This window comes from Hyperolius riggenbachi, chromosome 1 (genome assembly GCF_040937935.1).
Source record: "Hyperolius riggenbachi isolate aHypRig1 chromosome 1, aHypRig1.pri, whole genome shotgun sequence".
Lineage (NCBI taxonomy): Eukaryota > Metazoa > Chordata > Amphibia > Anura > Hyperoliidae > Hyperolius > Hyperolius riggenbachi.
Genome location: NC_090646.1, coordinates 590314968 through 590342928, shown reverse-complemented (window position 1 = coordinate 590342928; position 27961 = coordinate 590314968). Strand labels below are relative to the sequence as shown.

Below are 27961 nucleotides of genomic sequence, written 5' to 3'. Positions count from 1 at the left end.
AAAAAACATATATAAGTAGATAAAGACTAGTTCTACTTACATAACAGATGTATTGCACTGCCCACGTTATGATTCCTGTGAATTTTATAAAGGAAAAGCAGAGAATCCTATTTTAGACAGTTTCCATATTGGTTAACTTTGACCTCCTGACATCATTTCCTCTCTCACTCTTTTTTTTTTCTCTTCTTGCTAATTGTGTATTTGTTACCCGCCCTCCTCCCAGAGTCTTCAACACACCCACTGAGGTCTATACTAGGAAGCGCAATGTCATTAGGAGGGGAAAATAAGGGGAAGAGGAGGAATATATTATAGATAAAAAGACCCCCCAGCATGCAACTGTTTGGCAATGGCAATTAAAGGGCAAGTGTTTCTAAGGTATGTGATGACTCCAAACCATAACAGCAGAACATTTTTTGAATGCAGGATTTGCATCTTTATCACTTAACACACTCAGACCAGTTGCTGTTAACATTTGATTTTTATGGTGACAATCACACTTTAATGAATGAAAAGATACATATTCCAGTGTGTCCTCTCAAAACATAGTGGTAGTAGTAATGTCATCACCTGTCTACCCAAACTAGCTAGAATGTAACCAGGATGCTGGGCTTCTGCCAGACAGAGGAGTGTCTGCTTGTCAGGGTGACCTTTCTCATATCACTGCCATGTAACCCCCCTATCACTTGAAGCCCAAACTTGCCTATTTCCTAGACATGAGAAGCAGTGGAGTATTGTACTGTGTTAGCCATCAGTAAAAGCAAGACGTTTTGAATCGTGATTATACTATTTATTGGGTAACTTAGAAGAAAAGCAGTAAGCTTTCAGCTATGAAGCCTTCTTCAGACTGATTCCTGTATTCTGACAACATTTAAAACACAGGTTATATACACTGGACATTAAAACAAATGTATCTCCTTTTCAATGTCCAGTGTGTATATAGCTGTGTTCTACATTTTGTCAGTATGCAGGAATCAGTCTGATACAGGCTTCATAGCCTAAAGCTTACACCTTTTCTTCTAAATTAGCCAATACATGGTATCATCCTGATTCAAAACTTCTTGCTCCTAGACAGAGGCGTCCGAGCCATTAGGCAGCTATAAATTTTCGCCTAAGGCGACAGGAAGAGGCAAGGGCGCTTCTGCACTGAGTAGTGAGAGAAGAAATGCCTCTCAGCTGACTCAGGTGTCAGTTTACACAGCAGCAGCGGGGCTGACTGGACTTCAGCTCAATGATTCAAAGACCCACAGTAATGAATGAGTCAGTGAGAGAAGGCACTCATCCTAGTCAGGGATCCGAGGAGTACAGCATCATCAGCTCCTGAGTCCAACTCCTGAGAATTCAGTCCCTCTCTCTCTGCTACTGCTAACTGCGTGGATGTAGAGACTGTGTAGCAGCCAGGCATTGACTTCCCCCCCAGGCCGCCTTTCATTCAATGATTTAGGGTTGGTCCTGTGTCTGCTGTATTCAGGTTTGTTGATGTAAGGCAATGTAAAATACTAGGCTAGCTGATAAAAGTGCAATTAGAGGGCAGGCTAGCTGATAAATATACACAGCATGATGTAGAACTCGTCTGGAGGGTCAGTGGGAAAAAATCTGTCTGGTCTCTCTCCATTGTTATAATGACTGCATGTGCAGATAAGGTCTTAAACAGGTTGAAAAGTTTTGACAGTCCCTAGACTCCAGGAGGGCTGCTTGCTGACTTGTGTAAGAGATTGGCAGGGACAGCAGTCCTATTACCAGCAACTAGTCTCTGTGTAATGTGGGACTGCAATACAGATAAACTGCTCCATCTCAGGCTATTCTCAGTCTCACTCCACTCCTCCTATCTCTGTATGTGTATAGTGTATGTCTACTGTGTGCTGTGTATAGTGTGCTCTGTGTGTGTGTGTGTGTGTGTGTGTGTGTGTTGTGTGCAGTGTGTGTACTGTGTGTGTGTGTGTATGTTGTGTGCAGTGTGTGTACTGTGTGTGTGTGTGTATGTTGTGTGCAGTGTGTGTACTGTGTGTGTGTGTGTGTGTGTGTGTGTGTACTGTGCTGTGCGTGTCTAAAGTGTGTGTGTGTGTACTGTGTATAGTGTGTATGTTGTGTGCAGTGTGTGTACTGTGTGTGTGTGTGTGTGTGTGTGTATATAGTGTGTGTACTGTGCTGTGCATGTCTAGTGTGTGTGTGTGTGTGTACTGTGTATAGTGTGTATGTTGTGTGCAGTGTGTGTACGTGTGTGTGTGTGTGTGTGTACTGTGTGTGGTGTGTGTGAGTGCATGCCGCAATAAGTATATTTTATGGTGAAACGCTCTGCTGCATAACAACTATTTTCTGGTGAACCCATGCCGCAATAAGTACATTTTCTGGTGAAACGCTGCTGCATTATGATTTTCGGGGGTCTTGGGGGTGGGGTTCACCACAGGAGTAGTGTTCACCATGAGGGGTGCGGGGTATGGGACTGGGGGCAATCACGGGGGGGGGTGCCACAGGATTTCTCGCCTGGAGTGACAAAATGGCTAGAGACGCCCCTGCTCCTAGACATGAGATGTCCTCATTATTGTTTACAGCTTTCAGTGTGGATTGTAGAAGTTCTGCTGAATTTGCCAGAGCGGTGTGTTTGGTAATCTTAGGTGGTGCAATCTAAGTTTTGAGTCACTTTTGTGGACAAACGGATAACTATACTTTAATTTGACTAAGTACAGTCATGCTTTCAGCTGTTAAAGCGGAATATAACCCTGCATTTCAACTTTGCTCTAAAATATTATTTACAGCATATTATATGCAAAAAGCATTTTTTTTTACTAGACCAGCATTGGAAGGATTAAACACAGAGGTTTAAAGTTCCGTGGAGAGATATGCAGAAGTTCAGATAGATACATTCTATTTAGTTACATGTATCTATTGATAAACAGTTACACACTCTTTGGCTGTCGTCCAAGCTCCTTCTCAGTGAGAGAGATGAGTCACATTCAACACTTAGATACATTTATGTAAACAAAATGTATCTATTTCAGGTTCGGATGCGTCTGCAGAAATCTCCAGGAACTTTAAAGCCCTGTGTAACCCTTCCAATGCTGGTCTAGTAAAAAAAAAAATGCTGGTTGCATATAATATGCTGTAAATAATGTTTTAGAGCAAAGTTGAAATGCAGGGTTATAGTCCGCTTTAAATGGGCATTTTTTTATTATGTCATTTCATTGAACAGTTTTGAAATTGCCTTGTCTTTGAAAAAACATTTCCTGGAATGGAATATAGATGCAGTAGTACATCTCTCTTTGCCAGTGATAAGGCAGGCTTCAGCTATGACTGCACGCTGTATTACACTCAGTAGAGGCAAGAACCATCTCAGGCGAGAATCTAGCGTACAGAAGCCCACTGGTATGCTGAATCTTTAGCAACGCTTGACCAACCCCTGACTGCAATGTTTTCCTTCTCAACCTGCCTGCCGGAAAGCCTTTCTTCCGTGCGCTGCTTGTTGCCTCTTCTCCTTGCTCTAGGCTAGCAATGCATTTGTACATCACTTGGCCCTGAACTGTTCCTGTCCTGATCCCTGCATATTCCTCTCACTTAACCTCCCTGGCGGTAAAGAAGAGTCTGACTCGTCCAACTAAAAGGTGCTGAGAATCGGGGACGGATCTAGACCAAGTTGCGCCTGGGGCAAGGTCAGGTTTTGGCGCCTATGCTCTTATCCCTACTGTTTATACATAATTCAAAAACTCAATCCTTGCATGTAATCCTAGAAATATTTTTTTTTTTTTTTCAATTAAAATATTGACAATTAAACATGGAAAGTATATAAATGAACAAATCCATTTACTTTAAAAAATTCTTTATTACATTTTCAACACTTATAAATATTTTACAAAAACTTCAAACTTCACTTTTCGAGATTTCTTTGCAGCAAAACGATGCAATGATGTCATCATACGATACTGTACTGGCCAATTTATGCTCTATGTTGATAATGCTGAGGTTGGATAACCTGTCTTCCTTGCACTGATTCCTCACATAGGTTTTGATCAGCTTTAATTTGCTAAAGCTCCTTTCATTGGAGGCTGCTGAAACAGGGAGAGTTAGAAACATCTTTAGGCACGTTGTACTGTTTGGGTATGCATCTTGAATTTTGCAGTTACAAACCATTTCAAGGAGACTTTTGGACAAAGTATTATTTTTGATGGAAGGATAGAGTTCCAAGGCATGGAACTTAAAGCTTTCTATTTCAAGAAGAAGCTCAGTCTTGTCAACGTCATCTGTGTACAATTCAGCTAAGTTGAAGGCTTTTGATCGGATCTAATTGATGGGCTCAGTTTCAAATGAGTGTCCATTGAGGAAAGAGAACATGTCATTCAATCGTTCGTTTGCCTGAAAACGACTCCTCAGCTCATTATAGGTACCTGTTTCGTGTTTATTCACTAAAACTATTTAATATAATTTTTTTTAACTGTCAAAAAATCAAAAGAATGAACTGTGCTACGCTGGCATTGCTGAGGAGAGAATAGAATCTTTATCTGACACGCAGATAGTATGAAACACGAGCCACAGGCCACAAGTCCTAACCTAACAATAACATAACCTTACCTGTACATGATATGTAATTAAATACCTTCATAATTTTGCCAGTGAGTGTACAAACACTCGTGAACTATACAGTAAAAATAATCGTATGATAGTTAAAATAGCTTACCTACACTGGGTAATGGTGTGCCTAGCCATGATGACATCAATGAAGATGACTGGACCGCCTGTTTTTTCCCTTGCCTTGGCTCTCTTTTTGTAGTCTCATCCTGATAACTCTTTAGACATTGCTACTTGTTAAACTGAGAAATAATAACCTCTAAATAAAACAAACCGCCAAAATGGTGCTAATGAAGACGCAAACAATCAATGCAGATCACAGCCACACGGCAATCAGTAACTCGACACTTGTACGGCTGCGTTTGGCGTTGACAGACGACACATAAGCCAGACGCACCAACGCGTCACGCTCCCGCGCCCGCCTATCAATGCTGCCAACTGCCAAGTATTTATTTCCCCATCCAAATTTTGCTGCCTTTTTAAGAATTCAACAAACTGCGCCTGGGGCAAGAGACCTGCCTATCCACCCCTAGATCCAACCCTGCTGAGAATGGTAAGGACTAGTCAGGCTTGTCCATACCACCAGGGAGATTTAAAACTGCTCTGCCGGCTCTGCTTTTTTTTTTTTTTTTTCCTTCTGTGGGCTTCCCTAGGACTTGCTGGATGCCTGTTAGCACACTGTGGGTAGTGATCTGAGCTACCCATAGACTGACAACCGGCAATCAGCAGTCCTAGGAAAGCCCACATGCGGAGCAGAGCAGTTTTGTGCGCTGAAGATTTCCCCTTTCTGCCTCCCTTCTTCCCACCCTCCCTGCCTGCAGATCCCCGAGTGGTGCTGTGCAGCATGTATGAGTATTACTCACTGTGCCCCTTCTCCAGCGCCGATCGCATTACCTCTGCCGCATACAGCTCCAGTTTACTGTTCACAGCACTGGGACTTGGCTTGATGAGGTAACCAAGCCTTGTCCCGGTGCTGTGGACAGTAGACCGGAGCTGTATGCGACGCTGGAGAGAGGCATAGTGAGTAAACTCATACTTCATAGTGCCACCTGGGCACTTCATTTGGTCGAATGGCCATTTCATTGCTCATGCCTGGTACACTTGATACAATTTTCCTTCAGATTGATGGTTGAATCGATTGATTTTTGGTCCGATCTGATTTCTGCTCGTTATTCTGATCGATTCTGTATAGAATTGATCGGAAAACCAAGACGTGCAATGGAAGGCTATGGAGGCTTTCGTATTGCTACATTGTGACTCCACAGAAGTGACGTTTTTGCCGCATCGTCGATGCAGGGCCAGAACTATGTTACCATGCGGATTCTGCGGCGAGGTGCGTTGGCCCGGAAGTCATGTTAGTTTATGGCGATGCATAGATTTTTAAATAAACACCGAAGCAGTGGCGCGCATTCCCGGAAGCGTATTTTAACACGCGCACATTATTTCCAACTTGGCCGGCGGTCAGACAGGGATCATCGCGCAGTAGCGTGGTGTTCCATGGAGGCCTGTTTTTGACGGTGTGATGCAGTGTTTTGGATGCGACACACCGCATCACTAACGCCGGTTTATAGTCTGAAAACGGCCTCAAGATCTCCGTTGATCCTAGAGATTCAGAAAAGAACATATATTTTTTTTTTTTTTATAAATAAATTGAATTTTCTTATCAGTGTTGTTGATTTTTGAGAATCCAGTTTTTTGATACCAAGCAGAACATGGCACGACACAGTAACCTGTTTGTACACCGCATCATACACTTGGCAATAGATTTTAGGAAACATATCCATCTTTCTAAACAGCAAATCCAATAAGAGTCAATTCACCACACCGGGTTGTTTGCAGTAACCTTGACAAATGTGGACTTTGATAAACAAAAATGGGCCTTTTCTTTTTTTTTTTTTTTTCTTCCTTTTTTGTCCGCTTGGTGAAAACTGCACATTTAGTGTTGAGAATTGCCATTTTCAAAAGAAAAAGCAATTACAAAGGCTTAAAAGATCAATAGAAATGATGCCGCTGTCCTAAGGAAAATGCAAAATATTGAGACTTGCGTTCTTTCAGCGCTCACCTGTCAATCCAGCGGCAAATGAGGAAATCGATAGCCCAGAGAGAAGGCATTAGAAGGTGTAGTTACAGCAACAAATGTATATCATCAGCACAGTTTCTCCTTTTAATAGGAGCAGAAAGGGGGGATATAATAAAAGCAGTCCCATTCCCTGAGGACAAGCCGGGCTCAGATGAAAAGAGAATTGAAAAGCCGCAGCGGTCCTTAACCACCACAGCCAATACCTATTTAATCTGGGGAAATTGACCTGGAATAGGGGTCACATACGGTATATGGGATTCTTACTAACTGCTTATGTGGATAAAGAACTCAGCAAAACTTTATCACATATGGGAAGTATGCTGCGGGATTAATTGGGAATTTTACTTAAAGAGGAACTGTAGCGAAAATCTTAAGATTTATAACACATACAAATAAGAAATATGTTTCTTTTAGAGTAAAATGAGCCATAAATTACTTTTCTCCCATGTTGCTGTCACTTACAGTAAGTAGTAGAAATCTGACATTACCGACAGGTTTTGGGCTAGTCCATCTCTTTATAGGGGATTCTCAGTATGGCCTTTATTCTTTATAAAGACACTCCCTGAAAAAGATTTATACAAAGATGCTGGCCAGCCTCCCTGCTTGCTGCACACTTTTTTGGCAGTTCACTAAGTGTTTTTAAAAGTAAAGAGAACCCCCTCCCCCCCCCGTGAGAAGATGGGCTAGTCCAAAATCTGTCGGTAAAGTCAGATGTCTATTACTTACTGTAAGTGACTGCAACATAGGAGAAAAGTAATTTATGGCTCATTTTACTCTGGAAGAAACATACTTCTTATTGTGTATGTTTACATGCATTTTAAATGTTAAGATTTTTGTGACAGAGGTCCTTTAAAAACAAACTCTATTCTGTAAAGTGTAGCGGGGCTGACTGTAAAGGTGCCCGCTAAATAAACAATTTTCAGCAATGAATCGACCGAGCCATCAGGTAAATGTGATTGGAAATAAAATGAGGTAAAACATTGATTAGTTCACCATCAACAACCTGATCTGTACTTCCTATCCATCACAAACTATTATAAAAAAAAGTTTCTTCTGTTTGACTAAATTGCAATTGCCGTTAGAATCGTACACAGTCGATTTGGAACATCAACAACAATTATTTTCTTCCAAACTGTATTTATCTGATTGTTCAGGCGATTCTTCGTTGAAAATTGTACCGTTAGTGGGCAATTTAAAGTGAAACTTAAGTGAAAACAAAATGAAGACATAAACAATTGTACCTATCCTCCTACTCCTAAAAATGACATTTAGATATCTCACAGTTGTACGTTATGTTTAAAAACTTAAAAAAGCAGATTTATTGTTTTGACCTTTATTTATTAGTTTAGTGACCTTTGCCTATATGACCCGCGCATTTCCCACTCCCTTGCATTCCTGTTGTTGTATTTCTCAAGAGCCGCCCCCACTCTCTGGAATACCCCTCCACCACCCATCATTATATTTTTTGTATTTCTAATAGGTTTGCCTCAGCCTGTGACGATGGATCTGTCATGGTATGGGATGTTCAGGTATGTTCTTTAGGCATATATGGACTTTCAGCTGGCTGTATTAACTGGCATGATTGTGCAGGTTAGTTGAAAATCATCAAAGTTATCATGTCTTTTTTTTTTTTCTCTCCAGAACAGCACACGCACCAATGATATTTACTGCCTCAAGTTATCTGTGAAGCTATAAAACTGAAATCAATGTACAACTGTATGTAACATACAGTAAATATACCAGATCAACTCCAAAATACGTCCCTCCAGTGGACAATACAGTCACAATCCATCATCAAAGCAAACCTGTGGGGTCTGCTACTGCCAATTTGGAATACTTACCTCGGGGTGGGGAAGCCTCTGGATACTGGAAAGGCTTCCTGCATCCTCCTCAACATAGCAAATCCAGCAAAGAGACCCCAGAAGCGTGGCCGTACTGCACTTGTGCAGTAGCACAGACCTGCTCGGGTTCCGGTGGAAAAAGCCAGCTTGTGCATAAGCTCGGCTTTTTCCTCTGGAACCCAAGCGGCATGCATATGAAATTGCCGCCAGGAGACTTGGGCGCAGGATACAGCCGATATATGGCTTATCCTGCTGCTGCACAAGTTTCCGGTGGTGTTAAATACTATTCCCCCTCTAGGTCCTCGTGGATAGTGGGGAATGATGTAATTCGGTTTCCAGCTATACCTAGAGGCCAAATTACAGTGTTTTAAAAGAAACTTCAGCTCCGTCTTCAGACGGTGCCAAATTTACTTACTGTGGCCGCTATAGCCGTAATTCCTATTACAATCTATGGTGGCGCCGGCTGCACCCAAATCTCCTGCGCTGTTATTACAGCGCTCGCCCGAGCGGGTCCGTGCTACACATGCATGAGCTGTTGAAAAGCAATATTTGAGGGGTCTCCGCTCTGGAACAGGCCAGTAGAGGAGGACAGGGGAAGCCTCTCCAGGATCCAGAGGCTGCCCCCTCTGAAGGTTTTTTTTTTCCCTTACAGGTACACTTTAGTTCTGCAGCACTGAAAGAGTTGCTCCTCCTAAAGTGTAGGCAATAGCTTGTGAGGTATGCCGGATATGTTATATATAATAATTGTAAACAGTAATTCTCAAATTGAAAAGAAATATAAAAAAATTGTAACGTGTGTGTGTGTGTGTGGCCACCCCTGGGAATAGAGTTTGCTTTGTGTGTCCTTGATTATATTGATAGGATGAAGTTGTTGCACGACATTGCCATATGTATCTGCTTCTCTCTAGACTGGAGAAGTCCTTTTTGAGTTCCATGGACACAGTAAGAAGATTACAGCTATGGCTGTGTTTCCAACCAGTGAGACATATGAGGAGAGGGCCGACCTCATATTGACCGCATCATCGGATAAGACAGTCATTGTATCCTTGATTAGTTATGTGTTTTTTACAGGCTAACCACCATAAGATGTAAAGATCTATCAGTTCAGAATTGATGATTTAATTTAGTGAGTATGCCAGCGGGTTCTGAGACTAGCCAGCTTTTGCCGAACTTCCAATACCTCCACTCCATAAAGAGGCTGCCGTCCCCTGTTCTATGTAAGGCAATAGAGTTGTCCACCCTGTGCTGGATCTTCCAAAACAAACTCCCAACAGGCGGAATGTTCCCACTACAGATGAGCAATTTCACTGCCTAATTCTGCTCCAAGGGGAATTTACAGAGCAGAAACTTTGCATGTTTTTTCTCCCACAGTAGTGAAGCTCTTCTGAGTAGCTACGAGTCCATAGCTAATGAATAGCTGATTAACCAGCTGTGACCACGGGTGACAGGGGGATAACTTACCCATAAGTCCGCGGGATCCTTTGCATCCCATTCCCTTCACATGAGAAGTGTTGGCCGCGTTCCTTGACTTACTACCGAGCTTCCTTCCTCTGGCTTGAAGGAGAAAGTGCTGTAGTGAGTCATGGAACACGGCCAACACTTCATGTGTGAAGGGAATGAAACGGAAGGACATCACTGTTCCACAGATGATGAAAGTCCATGAGTGATTATTTTCATGCATGCGAGAAAGTGAATTTTAGTAGAAGTGTTATTTTTTTTTCCATTGATTTTCATTAGATTTATTTATTTATTTATTGTATTTATAAAGCGCCAACATATTACGCAGCGCTGGATGCATAGCAATCATTAAATCATCAGAAATGCTCTCTAAAATTTCTAGTGTGCTCCACATGTTTATATCTGTATGGCAGGGCTGTGGTGTCTGAGTTGGAGTTAAGGATTCGGAGCAGTTTTGGCTACCTGGAGTTGGAGTCTGAGGTTTTATATACTGAGGAGTCAGAGTCGGGAGTCGGATGATTTTTGTACCAAATTCACATCCCTGGTAAGTATTAGACCAAGGAGTTGGAGTACAGGAGTCGGAGCCATTTTGGGTACTTGGAGTCAGATGTTTCAGAAACTGAAGAGTTGGAGTTGAAGTCTGGTGATTTTTGCACTGACTTCACAGCCCTGCTGTATGGTTTTATGGTTGGGTCTTCTGTAAACATAGTTTAAAAAGGTGGCATGTATTGGTTATAAGAAACACTCCTTAATTGCTAAATACAGGCTTGGGATTGTGAAACTGGACAGCAATGGCAAAAAGCTTCAGATTTCAGTTCTACAATAAAGGTGAGTGAAACAAGCATTGCTCGGTAACAGGTGAGTCATGATAAGGCTACAGTGGCGCTAACACTCCAAACCCTCCAGCTGCAGAACTTCTGAGCACTTCTTCTTATGGAATTGTTGGGATTAGTGTTTTTGAAGGGTGGATGTCCATTGGATAGTCCTTACTATGCACTGGGAAGCTGCTGGATGGGACATGTTGCTGCCCGCCTACCACATAAGTGTAAATGTGGCCAAAGGCAAGATAGTAGCTTCGGTCCTCCATGATAGTCTTTCTGGTAAGATGAGGTGAGCATGGGGTCAAAGAAGGTGGCAGTTGGGCCCTTTGACACTCACTAGGCTCCAGGTACCTTCCTAGGGTGCCTTGCTGATGATCCTGCTTTGCCAGCTGCTTTTTTTTCAGGTGGGAAAAAGACTGATGCCAGGACACTGCTGCGCACAACTCTGTTAAAGCGGACCTGAACTCCGAACGTCCTCTCTGCACTAAAAGATACTCAAAAGATACACAGCACCAGCATAATAACCTTTAAACAAAAACATTTCTTTGTTACAGCTGATACAAAAACCAGAGACTATGGGGTTGATTCATCAACCAAAATAATGACTCGTAAAAAATTAGCAGTACCTATGAAGGCTTTGCTCGCTTTTTGTAGCGTACCTTATGTAGTTACGCGCTTTGCTTCCTTAGCAAAGTGTGCTCCTTTAAATAGCGCCCCCCTGCAAGGAGAGAGCATCGGTATTCTGGTTGATGACTCAACCTCAAAACTAATAAAAGATTTATACATACCTCGGAAGAACGGAGGCTCGTGCTGGACCGGCGCAGGACAGGACGGCTGCTGGGGGCTTGGGGAAGTCCCAGGTAAGTGAAACAGTTTTTTTAAAGGAATTTACAGTTCCGCTCTAAGGTTTTTTTTCTTTCTTATCCTAAACAGTCTTTTCTATATTGAGAAATCTTTGCTTCCTTCTTATTTTTCTTTCTCAAATTTGGCCAATCTGACACTGTAGTACTGATGTCTGCTAAACCTGCATACACACATTTTTTGGGAGGCGACTTTGGAAAGATCATTGTACAGACACATTGGCCTCAATTCACTAAGATCATGCTGGAGATAATAAGGCAAGAGAAAATGTACCTCCACACAGTGAGAGAGTTATCTTATCTCTTCATTACTAACGTTACCTCCTCTGTAGTTAATTTACCTCCTCTGTAGTTATTTTCACACACAGTTAATTAACAGCCTGTCTTTACCTCTGGAGTTATTTTAAGGATTGAAGAGTTAACTTAAAGACAGAAGAGTTAACTTTAGGTTTGCCTGAGGTAAAATGTTTCCTGAATACTACATGCCTCATCACCATGGTGATAACTCTAGAAACGTTATTAAAGACAGGAGTTAAGCCTAGTGAATTGAGGCCAATGGCAACATTCTGCGTTTAAGTTCTGGATATTAACAAGAACTACTGTATCCATCCTGCCGGCTGGTGACCCAGAATCCTACACGCTTTAGATTTTCAGACAAAATTGCTGCTTCTAAATAAATGATAGGTGGTGTTTGAAAGCTTTACTACTTAGAGCGGAATATTTTGAACAGCCACAAGACTTTTTTTTCTATTCATTTATATAAACATTTAATCTGATACACATAATTACACATATTATTGCTGAGTTAGTTATTTTAGATAAAATGTTAGAGAACATGAAGATAGAAGTATATGGAGGCTGCCATATTTATTTCCTTTTAAACAATACCATTTGCCTGGCTGTCCTGTTGATCTCTTTGGCTGCAGAAGTGTCTGAATCACACACCTGAAACAAGCATGCAGCTAATTCAGTCTGACTTCCGTCAGAAACATCTGATCTGCTGTTTGCTTGTTCAGGGTCTATGGCTAAAAGTATTCGAGGCAGAGGATCAGCAGGACAGCCAGGCAACTGGTATTGAAAAGTGGATCCGAGATAAACTTTTACTCATTGCATAATTGTGTTCCTTTCATATAGTTTATAGGGCATTCCTCAAGCCAAATATTTTTTTGTTTGTTTGTTTTAATACCCGAATTCCCTATAAACTAAACAAGCCTCGCCCACAGCTTCTCCAAAGTGCCTTGGCACCTTAAGCCTTAGTAGTAAGGGCTTATGGTAGCTCAGTCTGGGCAGGAGGAGGAGGAGGTTACTAGCCAGAGATTTCAGAGGCAGAGGGGAGGAGGGAGTGAAGTTTTCAGAGGCTGAGGGCTGGAGATGCTATCAGCGGCCATGTTCTGTTTGTCACATTACACACAGGCAATGTGTGTAATGTGACAAACAGAACATGGCCGCTCTCATTGTATCACAGGAATAAATAATCATATACTGTTGAAGCTGTTTGCAGCTAGATTTGCTGTGTAAACTATTCAAACTTTAGATAAGATATATAGACAAGTTACTTGTCATAGTTAGTTTTTCACCTCGGATCCACTTTAAAAGGAAATAAATATGGAAGCCTCCGCTTCATGTTCCTTTTACGTTAAGGCCTTGGCAGTCTGTCTCATACCACAGCTGGTGTCTGTGCATTTTTTACAGAAACGCACAACAACTGCGTTGCTTTCTGTTGCAGTGCTGACTCTATTCACCTACACTGAATGAGAGAGCACTGGATTGTGCACAGTAATGCATGCAGTCTGATGTCCTATCACACCACACACTGAAATGCATTGTTGAAATATCACTTTGTTAAAATGTTATGTGGTAATATTGGCGTTCACATGGTGGTTGCTGGCAGCGCTTTGCTGGTGTGGCATTTACACAGTGCCAGGAAACAGTGGCATACAACCCTTTTTTGGTTGTTGGTGTTTTTGTGGCATCCAGGAAGTGCTAAGGACAGCAGAAAATTCAAGGCAAATGCTTCCAAAATTCTAGCTACCTTTAAGCAAATGCCACACAAACGCCCTCTGGCATTTTTAAAGTGAGTGTTGTGGTGGCATCCTCAGTCAAGCGCCCCTGTGAATGAGCTCTAAGGTCACATATTTGGGTAAGAGGACATATTATCATGTTTTACAGGCACTGTTAGTTGTCCAGAGTTTGGATGTCTGGCTGTCAGGCGGCAGTGAACTTCGGCTGTGGAATCGTAACTTCAAGCTCTTGGCTGAAACCGGCTCGTTCCCTGATGGAGGTTAGTAAGCCAGAGGTGCAATGAGCAATTGCGGTCTTAATAACATAACTCCAATTAAAATTATTTTCACGTTTTGGAGAGATTTACTACCTTTGGATTTTAGCTTCTTCACAGTTCTGGTTACAATCTTGTGCACGCTTAAAGTGTGATTTTACTCATGAAACTAAAATTGAAGAACTACTCTTAGGCACATAAAAGAACATTTAAAGGCATTCCCTGTATGTAAAAATGTTTACCTTTCTTGCAGAGAGCAGTGGGGTGAACAAAACGCTTGCATAAAATTCCCAGGCGGGAAGAGATTAATGCTCTGCCAGGCCTTTATTATAGCGGCTTTCAGTTGCTGTTTGTGGGCCTTTCTGTCCAAAGTCTAGTCTTCAACAAGAGAAATGCATGCTCTGTTGGGTTATCAGCCACCAGGGGTGGGGATTTGGCTATAAGTAGGGAGCCACATGCTAATTTTGCGGGGTGGGTTGCTGCACCCAGGCTTAAACTGACAATTCAACCAGAAACACGGTCGTCCTCTGGACTGGACTGTTGTTCTTTTACTGCTTACAATGATTGACATTTGGAGCTCTCGAAGGTCAGATAAAATGGCAAGGAGGGCTGCATTCGGTCTGCAGGCCTTGAGTTGGGCACCTGTGAGGTAGAGTTTGGGGAGGATAGCTTAAGAAGTTTAAAGGGACACTTAAGCCAGGAAAAAAAAAATGAGTTTTACTCACCTGGGGCTTCTACCAGCCCCCTGCAGCAGTCCTGTGCCCTCGCAGCCACTCACTAATCCTCTGGTCCCCTGCTGCCAGCTAGTTTCGTTTTTGCCGACAGGGGGTCAGGACTGGCCACGCGTAGCTTTTTCCGAATTCACGGCTGTGATAAATACGCGTTGCCGCATTACGCACGCATAGATATGCGACAACGCGTATTTTCGTACGCGTTGCGGCCCGCAATAGCGCTAATTACAGTCGGGAATGCGGAAAAAGCTACGCATGGCCAGTCCTGACGGGCCTGTCGGCAAAAACGAAACTAGCTGGCAGTGGGGGACCAGAGGATTAGTGAGTGACTGCGAGGGCACAGGACTGCTGCAGGGGGCTGGTAGAAGCCCCAGGTGAGTAAAACTCATTTTTTTTCTGGCTTAAGGTTCACTTTAAAGATGGACATCAGGAAGGAGTTGAGGTTAATGGGAGAGGTTAGGGTTAGGCTTTAGGAAGGGGTTGATATTGAGGGAGCTATGGATAGGCATCAGGAAAGCGTTAACATTAACAAATTAAATTGGGTCAGTGGAAACTGGCATCAGGAAATTCACCAGAACTAAAATCAAACCTACCAAAACCAGGCTGTAGAAACTGTATATTTTTTTTTCCCTTGATAAGCTTGAGAAGTAAATCCTTACCTTTGTACCTTTTATCTCCTAAGGTATTATTGCAGCATTGATTGAACTGCCCAAGAATTGTGTGGCTGCAGCAGTCGGTAGAGACTTGAGTGAGTTATTTTTTAATTACATTTTTTTCTATGGAATGGACTTTGAAACTCTATACAGTAGGCTTAAGGCTCCTTAAACACTGTAGCGTAATGTCACTTTTCGTCACCCCTCCCTTGTTGCAGTGGCCATTAGTCTCTGTGAGACTGGCCGCTGTGCTCGCAATGCGACACGATGGAAGGCGACACAGACTCTACAGTTTGTTGCCACGCGGGACAAGTGGTATTGCATGACACGCAATTGCATTGTAGTCAATGGCACCTCAGCAATCTATTTAGATTGTAGTGGTGTGGCGAAGCATGCGCTGATTGGTCAAAATCCAGTGACATACTTCCTCTCCTGCAGGGAGCTGGTCACTGAGCGGGGCTAAACAATTCACCCTTCTGGTGCACTCTGCTGCAGGGTGTATGAAATAGGAAATGGTGTGAGTGTGCAATTAGCCTTAATAAGAAAAAATCCAAAAATGTTGTGCACATTTCCAGCGGTCTCACAGTGGGCTTGATTTACTCTCCTACAGTAAAACTGTTCACTCCCTCCCCAGACAGCCCCTAGAAATCTGCCAGTCAGCTCCTGTCAGCGTAGGTGTAGTTTGGCTGCACGCATTCCCCCATTGCGTTCTGCACAGTTGTACTGGCGATGGGGCGCCTGTGCTGTGCATACACAGTAACTGGTGGAATTACAGGGGAAGCTAGCAGAGGATCCAGGCAGCCCGGGAGGACTGTGAGGGAGCCTGAAAGGGGCAGGAGAAAACCCCAGGTAGGTATAGATAGATAGATATGTTTAATCATCTCAGGTTTCCTCTAAGAGGTTGAATTTATTGGAAAAAAATATTGCCTAGCCAGCTGTCAAGAAACCCTTGAAAAGAATATTGCAAGTTTAGGTCTGCTTTAACATATGTACCCATAGTTGCAGCATGCAGTGAGAAGCCACTAAATAGAATTTGCTACATGCTTGTTCCGGGTGATTCAAAAACATCTAAAGCCAAACAATCAGCATGACAGCCAAGCATTTTGCATTTTTTTAAAGCAAATAAAGCTGTCAGCCTATGAACTCAGGTTCAGGTACACTGCTAGCGTCTGGCATTGCTCTTTGCACACCTGTGTAATCTGTCTGCTTTCTGTCGCAGTAATCTTTAGATTAGGCATATCAGCAGCAGGATCGGATGAATGGAGTATTTCTCAGCTGAAAAGCCTTTCAGGCCACCAGGACGTTGTTCGGACTGTAATAAATATTAACGGTAAGTCTGTTTTTGCCTTTTTCTTCATTATATTATTCAGATTACATGCAGCTAGATGGATGAGGAACAAAACCAGACAGAATCTCTATAAGGGAATAAATATCTGTGAGGCATGGTTCCCACTTGAGCGGAGAATGGACAGCTCCTGCTTTATAAATAGGAGCCGTTCACACTTGTCCCTCTGCAACAGATCTGCAATGTGCGATAATCCCGGGTAGGCGGATGGGGGTAACTCACATGACCCGTACTATGTGTCCCACCGCTCAGTCCCTGTACACAGCACTGTGGCCAGCAGAAGTATGGGGATCTCGATTGGGCTGCAAAAGACCAATGGGAATCCTCAGCAACAGGGAGAATTCTCATTGGTTCATGGTGGACCAATGAAAAGTCTCCTTGTTGCTAGGGAGAATTGGGCTAGTGCATCGTATGGAGAGCCCCAGTGTATCCCTATGGGGTAGTCCCCACTAGCGGTGTTGCAATCCCAGAGTAATCTGTGGCTACAGTAGACAAATCGCGATTGTTCTGGGAAATCGCAACACTTCTGTGATACAGCAAAATGAGTGCGCTTTGCGATTGCTGCAAAGCTCCCGTAGTTGGTCGCAAACCTAAGGGTTTATGGTGGAAGGTTAAAATGCAACTCCTCTCTCACTGGAAAACAAGTTATCATTACCAAATCAAATATACTGTATATTCTGGCGGATACGACGACCCACACAATTTTTCCCGTTAAAATATAGAGCTTGGTATATACTCGCCCCCCTTCTAACGCACACCAAATAAAAATAAATCATATACTGGTGCTATTCATGAACAGATACTGGTGCTGTACTGTATGTGGTACCCAGTATATAGGCGATTGACTGGTTGGATTGGTCGTTTCTCCCTCTCCCTAAGTGGATTGGTCAGCTCTCCCTGTCTAGCTGTTTATCAGAGCAGTATGGAAGAATAGATTGCGCTGTGCCCATAAAACACGCCTCTTTCACCCGTGTGGCCTGCCCTTGCTCGCCTGTGCTACCGAGATCTGAGAGTCGGTAACAGGATAGGGAGTATCACCCGGCATCCATGACACCCAGCATATAAGACGACCCCTGACTTTTCAGAAGATTTTCAAGGGTTAAAAAGTCTTATACGCCTGAATATTCAGTATATTGAAAAGCTTGACACTAGGGTTGGTCAGTAAAATACTAATAGTTCTGAGTTGATGCAAATGTTATGTTAATATTATGCATATTTTTTCTGATAGATGTATTTGATCAGTCCATTTGCAAGCTGCATAAGGGTAGGAACCCAGTAGGGCATTTTTGGCAGCGTTTTGGTATTGCTAACGATCGCCAGCGATTACCAAAAACACATTGCCAATGAAAGTGAGTGAGTGGGGGGAACCCATCGCGATTGCGATTAGGGGTAATTGCAATCGCAGTATATGCAGCTTTTTAAGCCCATTAGCACTCAATGCAAAGTATATAAGCACTGCATAAATCGCTTATCAAAGCGATTATGCAGCGCTTTGGGGGCCCGAGCAATTAGTTTTAAATAAAACTTTAATATACTTACTGGGTCTCTGTATTACCTTCTTCTGTCCGTAGCCCCGCCTCCTAAAGATAGAGATCACAGGCGCTTCTCTGATTGGACATAGAGAAGCACCTATGACCTCTTCCTTTAGGGCAGGGGTCTCAAACTCGCGGCCCGCGGGCCATTTGCAGCCCTCGATACAATATTTTGTGGCCCTCGCCGGCAAAAGCTTCCTTATAGTTCGCTTCAGTGCTCCCAAGTAATCCGCCGCATCCCCGCCTCTAAACGAGGGCTGCAGAGCCCCCAAATTGCCCGGGGGGCAATCCGCCGGCATTTATTGGAAGGGGCAGAGCTTTCAGTTTCAGCTCTGCCCCTCCTGACGTCAATCGCTGCACGGATCGCCGCCACCCCCGCCCCTCTCTGTGAAGGAAGAGTTAGAGGGGCGGGCAGAGGCGGCGATGCACCGCGATTGTGAAATCTTTTATGCGGCCCAGCCTCATCCTGACTTTGCCTCCTGCGGCCCCCCAGGTAAATTGAGTTTGAGACCCCTGCTTTAGGTGGTGGGGCTATGGACGGAAGGAGGATGCCTGGAAAGTATAATAAAGTTTTATTTAAAAGAAAAAAAAAACCTCCAAATTGGAAGCGCTATGTATATTATTAATGTATAGTGTTTCAAAACGTAGGGTTTTGCTACCCACCATCACGAACGCCCTAGGAATCGCACAGTAGGCTGCAGCAATTTTAAAGCGCTGCAGCAGTTGCTACTTTGTCCCAGGCCTAAATTTGCATCAACTCAGAAATTGTCAGGACCTATGACCTACAGCCATGCAGTAGGCTGGCCCTGCAGTGCCTCAGTACCACTTTGAGTACACTGATTGCTAAGCTAGTAGGTGGTATACTTAGATCTGTGCCCGGTGATCGACTTTAAGGATTAATGCCTGGTTCACACCGCAAGAGCTTTTTCTAAGTGCTTGTGATTTGAAAAGCTCTTGCTAATTTACTGCTATGTGTGTGTTCTCGCTTCAGCAATGTGATTTTATAAAAATCACCCATAGCGTTGCATTTGTAAGAGCTTTTTAGTTCACTAGCGCTTAAAAAGCTCTTGAGTTGTGAACCAGCCTTAAAGGGAACCAGAGGTGTTTTTTACTTAAAGGGAACCTGTAGCGAGTAAAATTATTTATAAAAAACACATGATGTAGCTGCAAATGAATTTTACATACTAACCTCACCGTCGGTTCCTCTCAGAAGTTCACCATTTTCTACTTGCAGCGATTCCTTCCAGTTCTGACAATATTTTGTCAGAACTGAAATATACCAGTTGCTGTCAGTTATATATCAGCAACTGTCAGTTACAACTGAATGTGCAAGGTAATGTCCATGTTTCCCTATGGCTCAAGTGGGTGATATTACAGTTTAATAGAGTGCTGACCAGGAAGCTGTTAGGGGTTAATGGCCATATTTAAAATGGAGGACGGAGAATTCCATTGATCACAGTGGACAAATGGGACACAGACAAGACAAGACAAATAACATTTATATTGCGCTTTTCTCCTGGCGGACTCAAAGCGCCAGAGCAGCAGCCACTAGGGCGCGCTTTATAGGCAGTAGCAGTGTTAGGGAGACTTACCAAAGGTCTCCTACTGAATAGGTGCTGGCTTACTGAACAGGCAGAGCCGAGATTCAAACCCTGGTCTCCTGTGTCAGAGGCAGAGCCCTTAACCATTACACTATCCAGCCACAGGAGAGGAGAAAGAAATTGAGTAGTAGACTACACAGGAGGTAAGTATGACCTGTGTATGGTTATTTCGACTTTTTATTTTCCGTTCAGATTCTCTTTAAACATATTTTATTGCAGATTCATATTGGTTTGCATTTTGGAGCAACGTTTTAGCAGGATGCAGAAAGAGGAAGTGATCTTTCCTATGGCACTGACCAGAAAAAGTAAACCTCCCTGTCTTCCCTTTAATGTACAGCTGGAGGTTACTGAAAGCTATTTCCTGTTTTGTGCATGCTTGGGAATAGTAAGGGCCCTTCCACTCTGCATGCACTTTGATCCGATTTTCAAAGTGCATGTATTCTGCCAGTTGGAGTGATTTTAACTCAATTACAAATGTAGTGCCTGCTGCAGTTTGCCCATGTTTGCGATTAGGTTAAATGAATGGGAATGCATGTGATTTTTTTTTAATGAGATCTCCCATTTGGAAAACACTTCAGGGCTTTTTTTTCACGTTGGGAAATGCAATTGTGCCTGCAGGTCTCATTATTTCTGCGAAAATGTGCGCTCAAAAACACGTGAAAAACACGATCTTCAGTGTGGAAAGACCCTGTGTGTCGTAGTTTTGGGGGCTGAAAATGCTGAAAACTGAACATTAGTTTGCTAGTGGTAGATGTAATGTGGTTTATGTTCTGTTGATGAAGCAGTTTGCTCATCTGATTGACATTTTATTTTATAATCCGCAGAGTTGGCGTTTGCAAGTGGCTGTGACGCAGGAGAACTGATTATATGGGATGCTTTAGATTGGTCCATGCAGTCATGTGAGCGAGACTTCTCTCAGCTCTACACACAGCTGGATTCCCCTCCAGAGAACAGAGTACCGCCAATGCAAGAGGAGGTCTCCATACAGCACCTGTCATCTGATGGAGAGGTCCGTCTCACTTATATTATTCCACATTATGGCCTTTTCTGGGAATATTTTTTGAACATAAGAAGTATTAAACTGCTTTGTATGCATCTGTCTGGTATAATCACATATGTTACTGTGTTGAATTTCCTGCAGTGTGTCTATGTGGCTGTGGCTAGAGGCATTTACGTTTTCAACCTTCAGACCAGAAGAGTGATTGCTTTACAAAAGAATGCCCATGACTCTAGTATTCTGCACATGGCAAACATCCCGAACAGGTATCAACTTCTATCTATTGAGATACCCTTTAACCTGTATTCTGTGTATTTGCGTTTTGTGTATCAAATTAATGAAAACATAAATAAGGCGGCATAGCTAAGACGTGTTTTGCATGCTATTAATTTGGAGTAACGTTATAAAGGTGAACGTTATGATGAAAATCTCTCCCAGTGCTTTACTGCCCAAACAGTCATCCTACCTGTATTTCACCCAAAGTAATGTCATCTGAGTCACACAAAAAAACAAAACAAATATCCCCTCTGCTCCCCAATTTTGCTGTATAGAGCATGCTGGCAGCTTCCTTCTGCATTTTCTGTTCGCTCTGGGCAGAGAAGGGATTCCCCTAAGCTACATAACACACTAGATTAAACTGAACCGGAGCAGCCGATAAAGACCTCAGGTGAGAACCTAACGTGTACAGGAGCTCCCTTAGCTCACACTCCCTTAAAGAGACTCCGTAACAGAAATTGCATCCTGTTTTTTATCATCCTACAAGTTCCAAAAGCTATTCTAATGTGTCCTGGCTTACTGCAGCACGTTCTACTATCACCATCTCTGTAATAAATCAACTTATCTCTCTCTTGTCAGACTTGTCAGCCTGTGTCTGGAAGGCTGCCAAGTTCTTCGGTGTTGTGGTTCTGTTATGAACTCCCCCTTCCAGGCCCCTCTATGCACACTGCCTGTGTGTTATTTAGATTAGGACAGCTTCTCTCTTCTCTCTTATCTTTTACAAGCTGGATAAATCCTCCTCTGAGCTGGCTGTATACAGCCTGCTTGTGTATGGATGTATTTTCTATGTGTGGACATACTGTACATAAACCTACTTCCTGCTTTGGTGGCTGTTTTTTATCATCCTACAAGTTCCAAAAGCTATTCTAATGTGTCCTGGCTTACTGCAGCACGTTCTACTATCACCATCTCTGTAATAAATCAACTTATCTCTCTCTTGTCAGAATTGTCAGCCTGTGTCTGGAAGGCTGCCAAGTTCTTCAGTGTTGTGGTTCTGTGATGCATCTCCCCCCTCCTGGCCCCTCTATGCACACTGCCTGTGTATAATGATCTCTTGAGATACAAAAGGAATGCTGTATACAGCCTGCTTGTGTATGGATGCATTTTCTATGTGTGGACATACTGTACATCAACCTACTTCCTGTTTTGGTGGCCATTTTGTTTGTTTATAAACAAACTTTTTAAAACTGTTTTTAACCACTTTTAATGCGGCAAGGAGTGGCGAAATTGTGACAGAGGGTAATAGGAGATGTCCCCTAACGCACTGATATGTTTACTTTTGTGCGATTTTAACAATACAGATTCTCTTTAACACTTGAATCGCGATGGGTAAAGGCTGCATACAACGTGTTTACGATAATCACAAACGCGTTGCAATTACTGCAGTTAATTAAAGGAGAACTGTAGTGAAAGGTAGACAGAGGCTGCCATATTGATTTCCTTTTAAGCAATATCAGTTGCCTGGCTATCCTGCTGACCCTCTGCCTCTTATACTTTTTGCCCTAGACCCTGAACAAGCATGCAGCAGATCAGGTGTTGACATTTTGTCAGATCTGGCAAGATTAGCTGCATGCTTGTTTCTGGTGTGAATCTGCAGGCAGATAGCTCAGCAGGGCTGCCAGGTAACTGGTATTGCTTAAAAGGAAATCAAGCAGCCTCCATATACCTCTCACTACAGTTCTCCTTTAAAGAAAGAATGGAGGAGTTTGGGGTCATGTAAACATGATCTGTTATCAGGGTATAGTCTAGAATGCCACATCAACATCTTCTGCAGGTCTGGCTGGGAATGGTTTGATGAAATGAGAACAAACCAGCAGAGCTGCAGAAGAGCCAAAGAGGCTAATGGAGCCGGCAGTATCTTTTTTTGCAATGCTTTCACCCTTTTTTGCCATGTTTATGCTATAATAGTATGGAGTTTTTGAGGTTTAAAGTCCCTTTCCTCAGTGAAAACAGTAATAGTTTAATGTGTTACTGATGCTAGACTGTCTCCTGTGAAACTATTTCCAGTGTTACTGATGATATGGTTAGAATGAATCGTATGTTGCACTAATAACCTAATAATCTGATTGTGTCCTGTGTTTTATAGGCAGCTGGTCTCATGCTCGGAGGATGGCAGCGTCCGCATCTGGGAACTAAGATCAAAACCACAACTACAGGCTGAGCCTGTCCCAGCAGGTAGCTACTGGCTTGGCAATACGTTGTACGATTGGCACCGCTGTGATCACCAGTTAGTGGTTGTTACTGTTAATATGGTGTGAATCTGATTGCCTTGATAGTATGTTTTGGGGTTCTCATATATATCTTGGGGTGCTGATTTAAGGAGTAAAGTATGCAGAAAATTTGGTGATAGTGCTGGAGTGACAGTGGTATACATGCTAGAAAGTTTTCAGCCGAGTTGACCGTTCGGGGGCCATATCTACCAAGATTTTTTTTTTTTCCCTCTACCAAGAATTTAGTGTGTGTACAGCCTCCCCAATGCATTGCAGATTGTCTTGGCCGAGTGCATTGTTCTCCTCGTGACCCCTCCAGCTAGAAGCATCTTTGTCATGCTCTGCATTATACTGTCCCTCCATTATAATTTAGTATTTATATAGCGCTGACCTCTTCTGCTGCACTGTACAGAGTATATTGTCACTTAACTGTCCCTCAGAGGGGCTTACAATCTAATCCCTGCCATAGTCATAAGTCGTATTCTGGGGCCAAGTTTTAGGGGACAGCAAATTAAGTTATCTGTATATTTTTTTGGGATGTGGGAGAAAACCAGAGTGCCCAGAGGAAACTCACGCAGACATATGGAGAGCATACAAACTCCATGCAGATAGTGCCCTGGCTGGGGTTCAGACTCTCGCTGCAAGGCTATCCACTGTGCCACCTATTGCAACAGATAGAAGCTATAACTTTGCAACGCGTTTCTACAGCTCTTGGCCCCTAACTGTTGCCTGAGGAGTCGAGTCCCAATACTAGCAGATGACATTGTTTGCGCCTGTGTACACACTTTAAGTCAAGTGGCTACAGCAAGGTAACTAGAAGAGCAATGGGATTACTTTTTTAATTAGCATCTATACACTGGAATAAAAGATAGTCGGATACTGGTGCTGAAAACAAATGCACTGCTTTTCGCCTCCAAAGGCTTTTAGGTTGAACATCTAAAGTGGCTCAGTAGTAAAAGGGATATGGAAGCTGCCATGTTTTCTTCCTTTTTAACGGTGCCAGTGGCCTGGCTGTCCTGCTGATCATTCTGCCTTCAGTAGTGTCTGAATCACACACCTGAAACAAGCCTGCAGTTATATGGTCCAACTTTAGTCCGAGCGCCTGATCAGCATACCCATTCTGGGTGTATGATATTAGGTGCAGGATGCAGAGTATCAGAACAGGCAGGGAATTGGCAATGTTTCAAATAAATAAATCCCTAAAGACATGAAGTGGGGCTGACATGTTAGATAAATTACTTCACAAACGATATTTTATTAAGCATCTTGAAAGTTAAAGCAGACCTGAACTCTTGCACAGCACTCAATGTAAAGTCTTTATTCCACATAAAGTTGCTCAATAAATGCACTGCTCTGTGTGTGTGTGTAAGCCACATCTGAGTGTCCAATTAGTTCTTATCAGCAGATGTGAATCAGAGCTGTAAAGTGCACATGAGATGAACAACTATAAAACAATTATACATACCAGGGACTTTCTCCAGCCCCCTTCAGGCTAATCGGTCCTACGCCGCCCTCTTCTGCCACCTAGATCCTCTGGTAGATGCCCAGTTATCTTTGCCACTCAGAACATGCGCAGACTGGCCGCGCACCATCTCCCATGGCGATCCCAAAGTTGAAAGCGTTCTGCGCAGGCATAGAACTCTCCCGGCGACGATTGGCAACGATAAAAGGGCATCTACAGGTGGACCTAGGTGACAGAAGAGAAGGGCGAGGGACTGATTAACCTGAAGGGGGCTGGAGAAAGCCCTGGTATGGTATACTGTAATTTTTTTTTTTTATAGTCATTCATCTCTGGTTTACTGTAAGCTTGTAAGCTCTGCGACTGCTCTCTGTTCATAAAGTAAACACTGATGCTTAACTCTTTCAGTGCACCCAGGAAAGTGAAACCAAGTTTCTTTACAAGTTTTTTTTTTTTTCTTTTTACAAATACCATATATTGTAGTGAAGATTTTTTTTCCCCTGAATGGTTATCACTCTGTGGCTAATCTTTTAGAGTAGAGATGAAGTTCTGAGCTTAGTTCTACTTTAATAGTGAGCATATCCAGACAGTTGCACAGACACCCATAGTGAAACTGATCCTATTCTGGCAGTACAATGAGCTGAGCAGTGATGCTGTTGTAATTGTCAGGGAAAGATGCACTCTGATTGGTTGCTGTGTCATTGCACATCGCTTGTGGCATTTATGTTTTATATATAGAATACAGAATACAGGAAACATGGAAATGTTACAATGAAATGTTTGGGTTCTTCTCTATGAATTGACAAAGGGGAATGTCCTTTTATTAGGTTTCTTCAGCATGTGGGGATTTGGAAAAGCCAACAAGCAATCTAATCAAACCGTGAAGAAGACAAATGAAAATGGCATTGTCGCTACTCTGGAGCTGATTGGAGATTTAATTGGACATTCTTCTTCTGTGCAGGTGAGGAGTTGGCATAAAGCTATTTGTGCTAAAAGCATTTATCACCATATATAGCTGATTGTTTGTCGGCCTATGTTCAGGTTGTATACTGCAAGGTGGGTTACTGGGAAAGCAATGACAGCGGATCACTAACCTTGTCTGCCAAGAACAATGTATTCATAATTTGTGTTGTTAAACAAGGCGAATGCCACAACATGTTAGGGCCCTATGGTGCATAAACACATAAATAATACTTGTGGCTCTTAACAAAATGTGCATGGATGGTTTGGGGCAGCACTATACAGACCCACTCCTTGGGTATAGTTGAGTAGAGCATGCTGTTTTTAAAGGGAAGGAGGGACAAGAGGGATGGAGCATGATTGAGTGGCTTCTGGGCAGAGTAAGGGCTGATTCAGACGGACGCTTGCAGAGCGTTTACCGCAAGCGTTCGGAACGTCGTGTTAAACGCTCCTATTCAAGTGAATGGGAGCGTTTGTACCGAGCTTTTGCAAGCGTTTACACAAACGGGGCATTCGGTTGCGTTCGAGTTGCACAGGTAGCTTCCAGGGGCGGCCAACCGCGACAGGTAATGTCCCCCTAGGGGAAGAAAAATTGCGACCACATCTGAACGCGATGCGAAGGCTGCTGAAAGCCTGACCGCGCTGCCGCCGCACATCATCAAATGCGACACTGCGCAGACGTCCGTGTGCACCAGCCCTAAGTAAAGAAACAGAGAGCACATTCATCCTCTTGTTACTTGACATAGGGGGGCTGCTATACACATGCTGGTGCCTCAGAGAGATGGTGCTGAATGTTTGTCTTTGCCGAATATTATTTAGTGTATATGTATGAGGCTTCAAGGACATCCGAGGTGATAACAGATGGCTGTTATCCTTTACTGACCTGAGGCTTCTTCCAGCCCCCATAGTCTGTGTAGTCCCTCACCGCAGTTCCGCTGTGCTCCGGTGCAGCGATAGACCCTCCATAAGGGTCACCGACTCGGACGTGTGTGTCACTCTGCACATGCACACATCCTCTCCTCTCTTCAATGTAACTCCCTGCGGCTCCCGTCCCCCCTGTCATGTGACATACATCAGGGAGCCACAAGGAGTTACACCGCCCGGCACTGCTGAAGAGAGAAAGATGACGTGTAGCTAGCTCTGTATACATGACCGGGGTGGGGGGGAGATTTTCAGGGCTAGTGCAGGAGGGTCCAGACAGGGGGGGGGGGGGGGGGGGGGTTAAGCTCTTTTTTTCCAGGGGGCTCACTGTGTAGAGTTCCAGTAACACAGCCAGCTGTACTGTATCTGCTCAACATTAGGTTTTCTGTCCAAATCTGTTTAGCTTAACTGATCAGAAGTCCTCTTTTAAACAGATGTTCCTGTATTTCCAAGACCACGGCCTGGTAACCTGCTCCGCTGACCACCTCGTCATCCTGTGGAAGGAGGGAAAGCGGGAGTCCAGATTACGCAGTCTTCTTCTCTTCCAGAAGCTAGAGCAGAATGGAGATCTGAAGCCCCAATATTCTCTTCACTGACCCTTTTATTTCTTATGAAGGGAAAATGTATTTGTAAAATATGTTTTACTAAGTTATTTTAATGCTTATGATGACATGACTTTGGCCTACTCAGAGGTTTGCACTGTTCTGTACAAAAGAGGTGAGCAAAGCAATTTTAGGGTGTTTTCATGCCACCTGGTGGCCAATTGTGAGTATTACACTCATACGACAGTGCCAAAGCTGCTATACATTTTTTTGGGTTTTTGCCAGTATGTAAATGTGATTTTGTATAGTCAATCAATGACAATATATAAAGATTTAATGAAACTAAGCGTGCTGTTCTAGATTGTTACCATGTGCTACAGTGGATTGTGCTGGTTTAAATGGGCATGGAATTTGTCATTTAATTTACAGTATACAGTTCGAGACACTTTGCTGTAAATAACCTAATATTTAAAAATGCCTTCATTTGTGCAATATTGAGTTGTAAATGATTTAGTCAATGGTTGCCCCTTTGACAAATCTTACCTCACCCCTGACTTGCATTCCTAAATGCATCCCAGGTGCTGGAATATCTGAAGGTGTATAACTCCTGACTTTTATTACCCAGCCTCCATCTGTTGAGCAGAAAATTCTGTTGTTCTCCCAGAGTTCTCTGTGGAAGAAGGGCAAGTGACATCACTGCCGTAGCAGAACATCACTGAGGGGGTGGGGCTACATATTAATATCCTGTTATATGTAGGTCGGAGATGCGTTTCTGCTGTTGACACCAGGATAACTAAGGTGAAAATGGGTAACCTTGAATAATTTTGTACGATCTGCATTGT

General features: G+C 43.2%; 1 protein-coding gene across 1 annotated transcript in view; it reads left to right on the top strand.

Moving 5' to 3' along the window:
* Nucleotides 1-27465, top strand: part of WDR41 (WD repeat domain 41) — a 36256-nt gene extending 8791 nt beyond the window's left edge. The window contains exons 3-13 of the mRNA XM_068249045.1: nt 8118-8166; nt 9387-9518; nt 10702-10764; nt 13787-13898; nt 15306-15371; nt 16496-16606; nt 20579-20763; nt 20896-21017; nt 23114-23202; nt 25524-25657; nt 27012-27465. Coding sequence (XP_068105146.1) covers nt 8118-8166; nt 9387-9518; nt 10702-10764; nt 13787-13898; nt 15306-15371; nt 16496-16606; nt 20579-20763; nt 20896-21017; nt 23114-23202; nt 25524-25657; nt 27012-27173 — 1225 coding nt within the window. The 3' untranslated portion in view covers nt 27174-27465. The remainder of the gene's footprint in view (nt 1-8117; nt 8167-9386; nt 9519-10701; nt 10765-13786; nt 13899-15305; nt 15372-16495; nt 16607-20578; nt 20764-20895; nt 21018-23113; nt 23203-25523; nt 25658-27011) is intronic.
* The last annotated feature ends 496 nt before the right edge of the window (nt 27466-27961 follow it).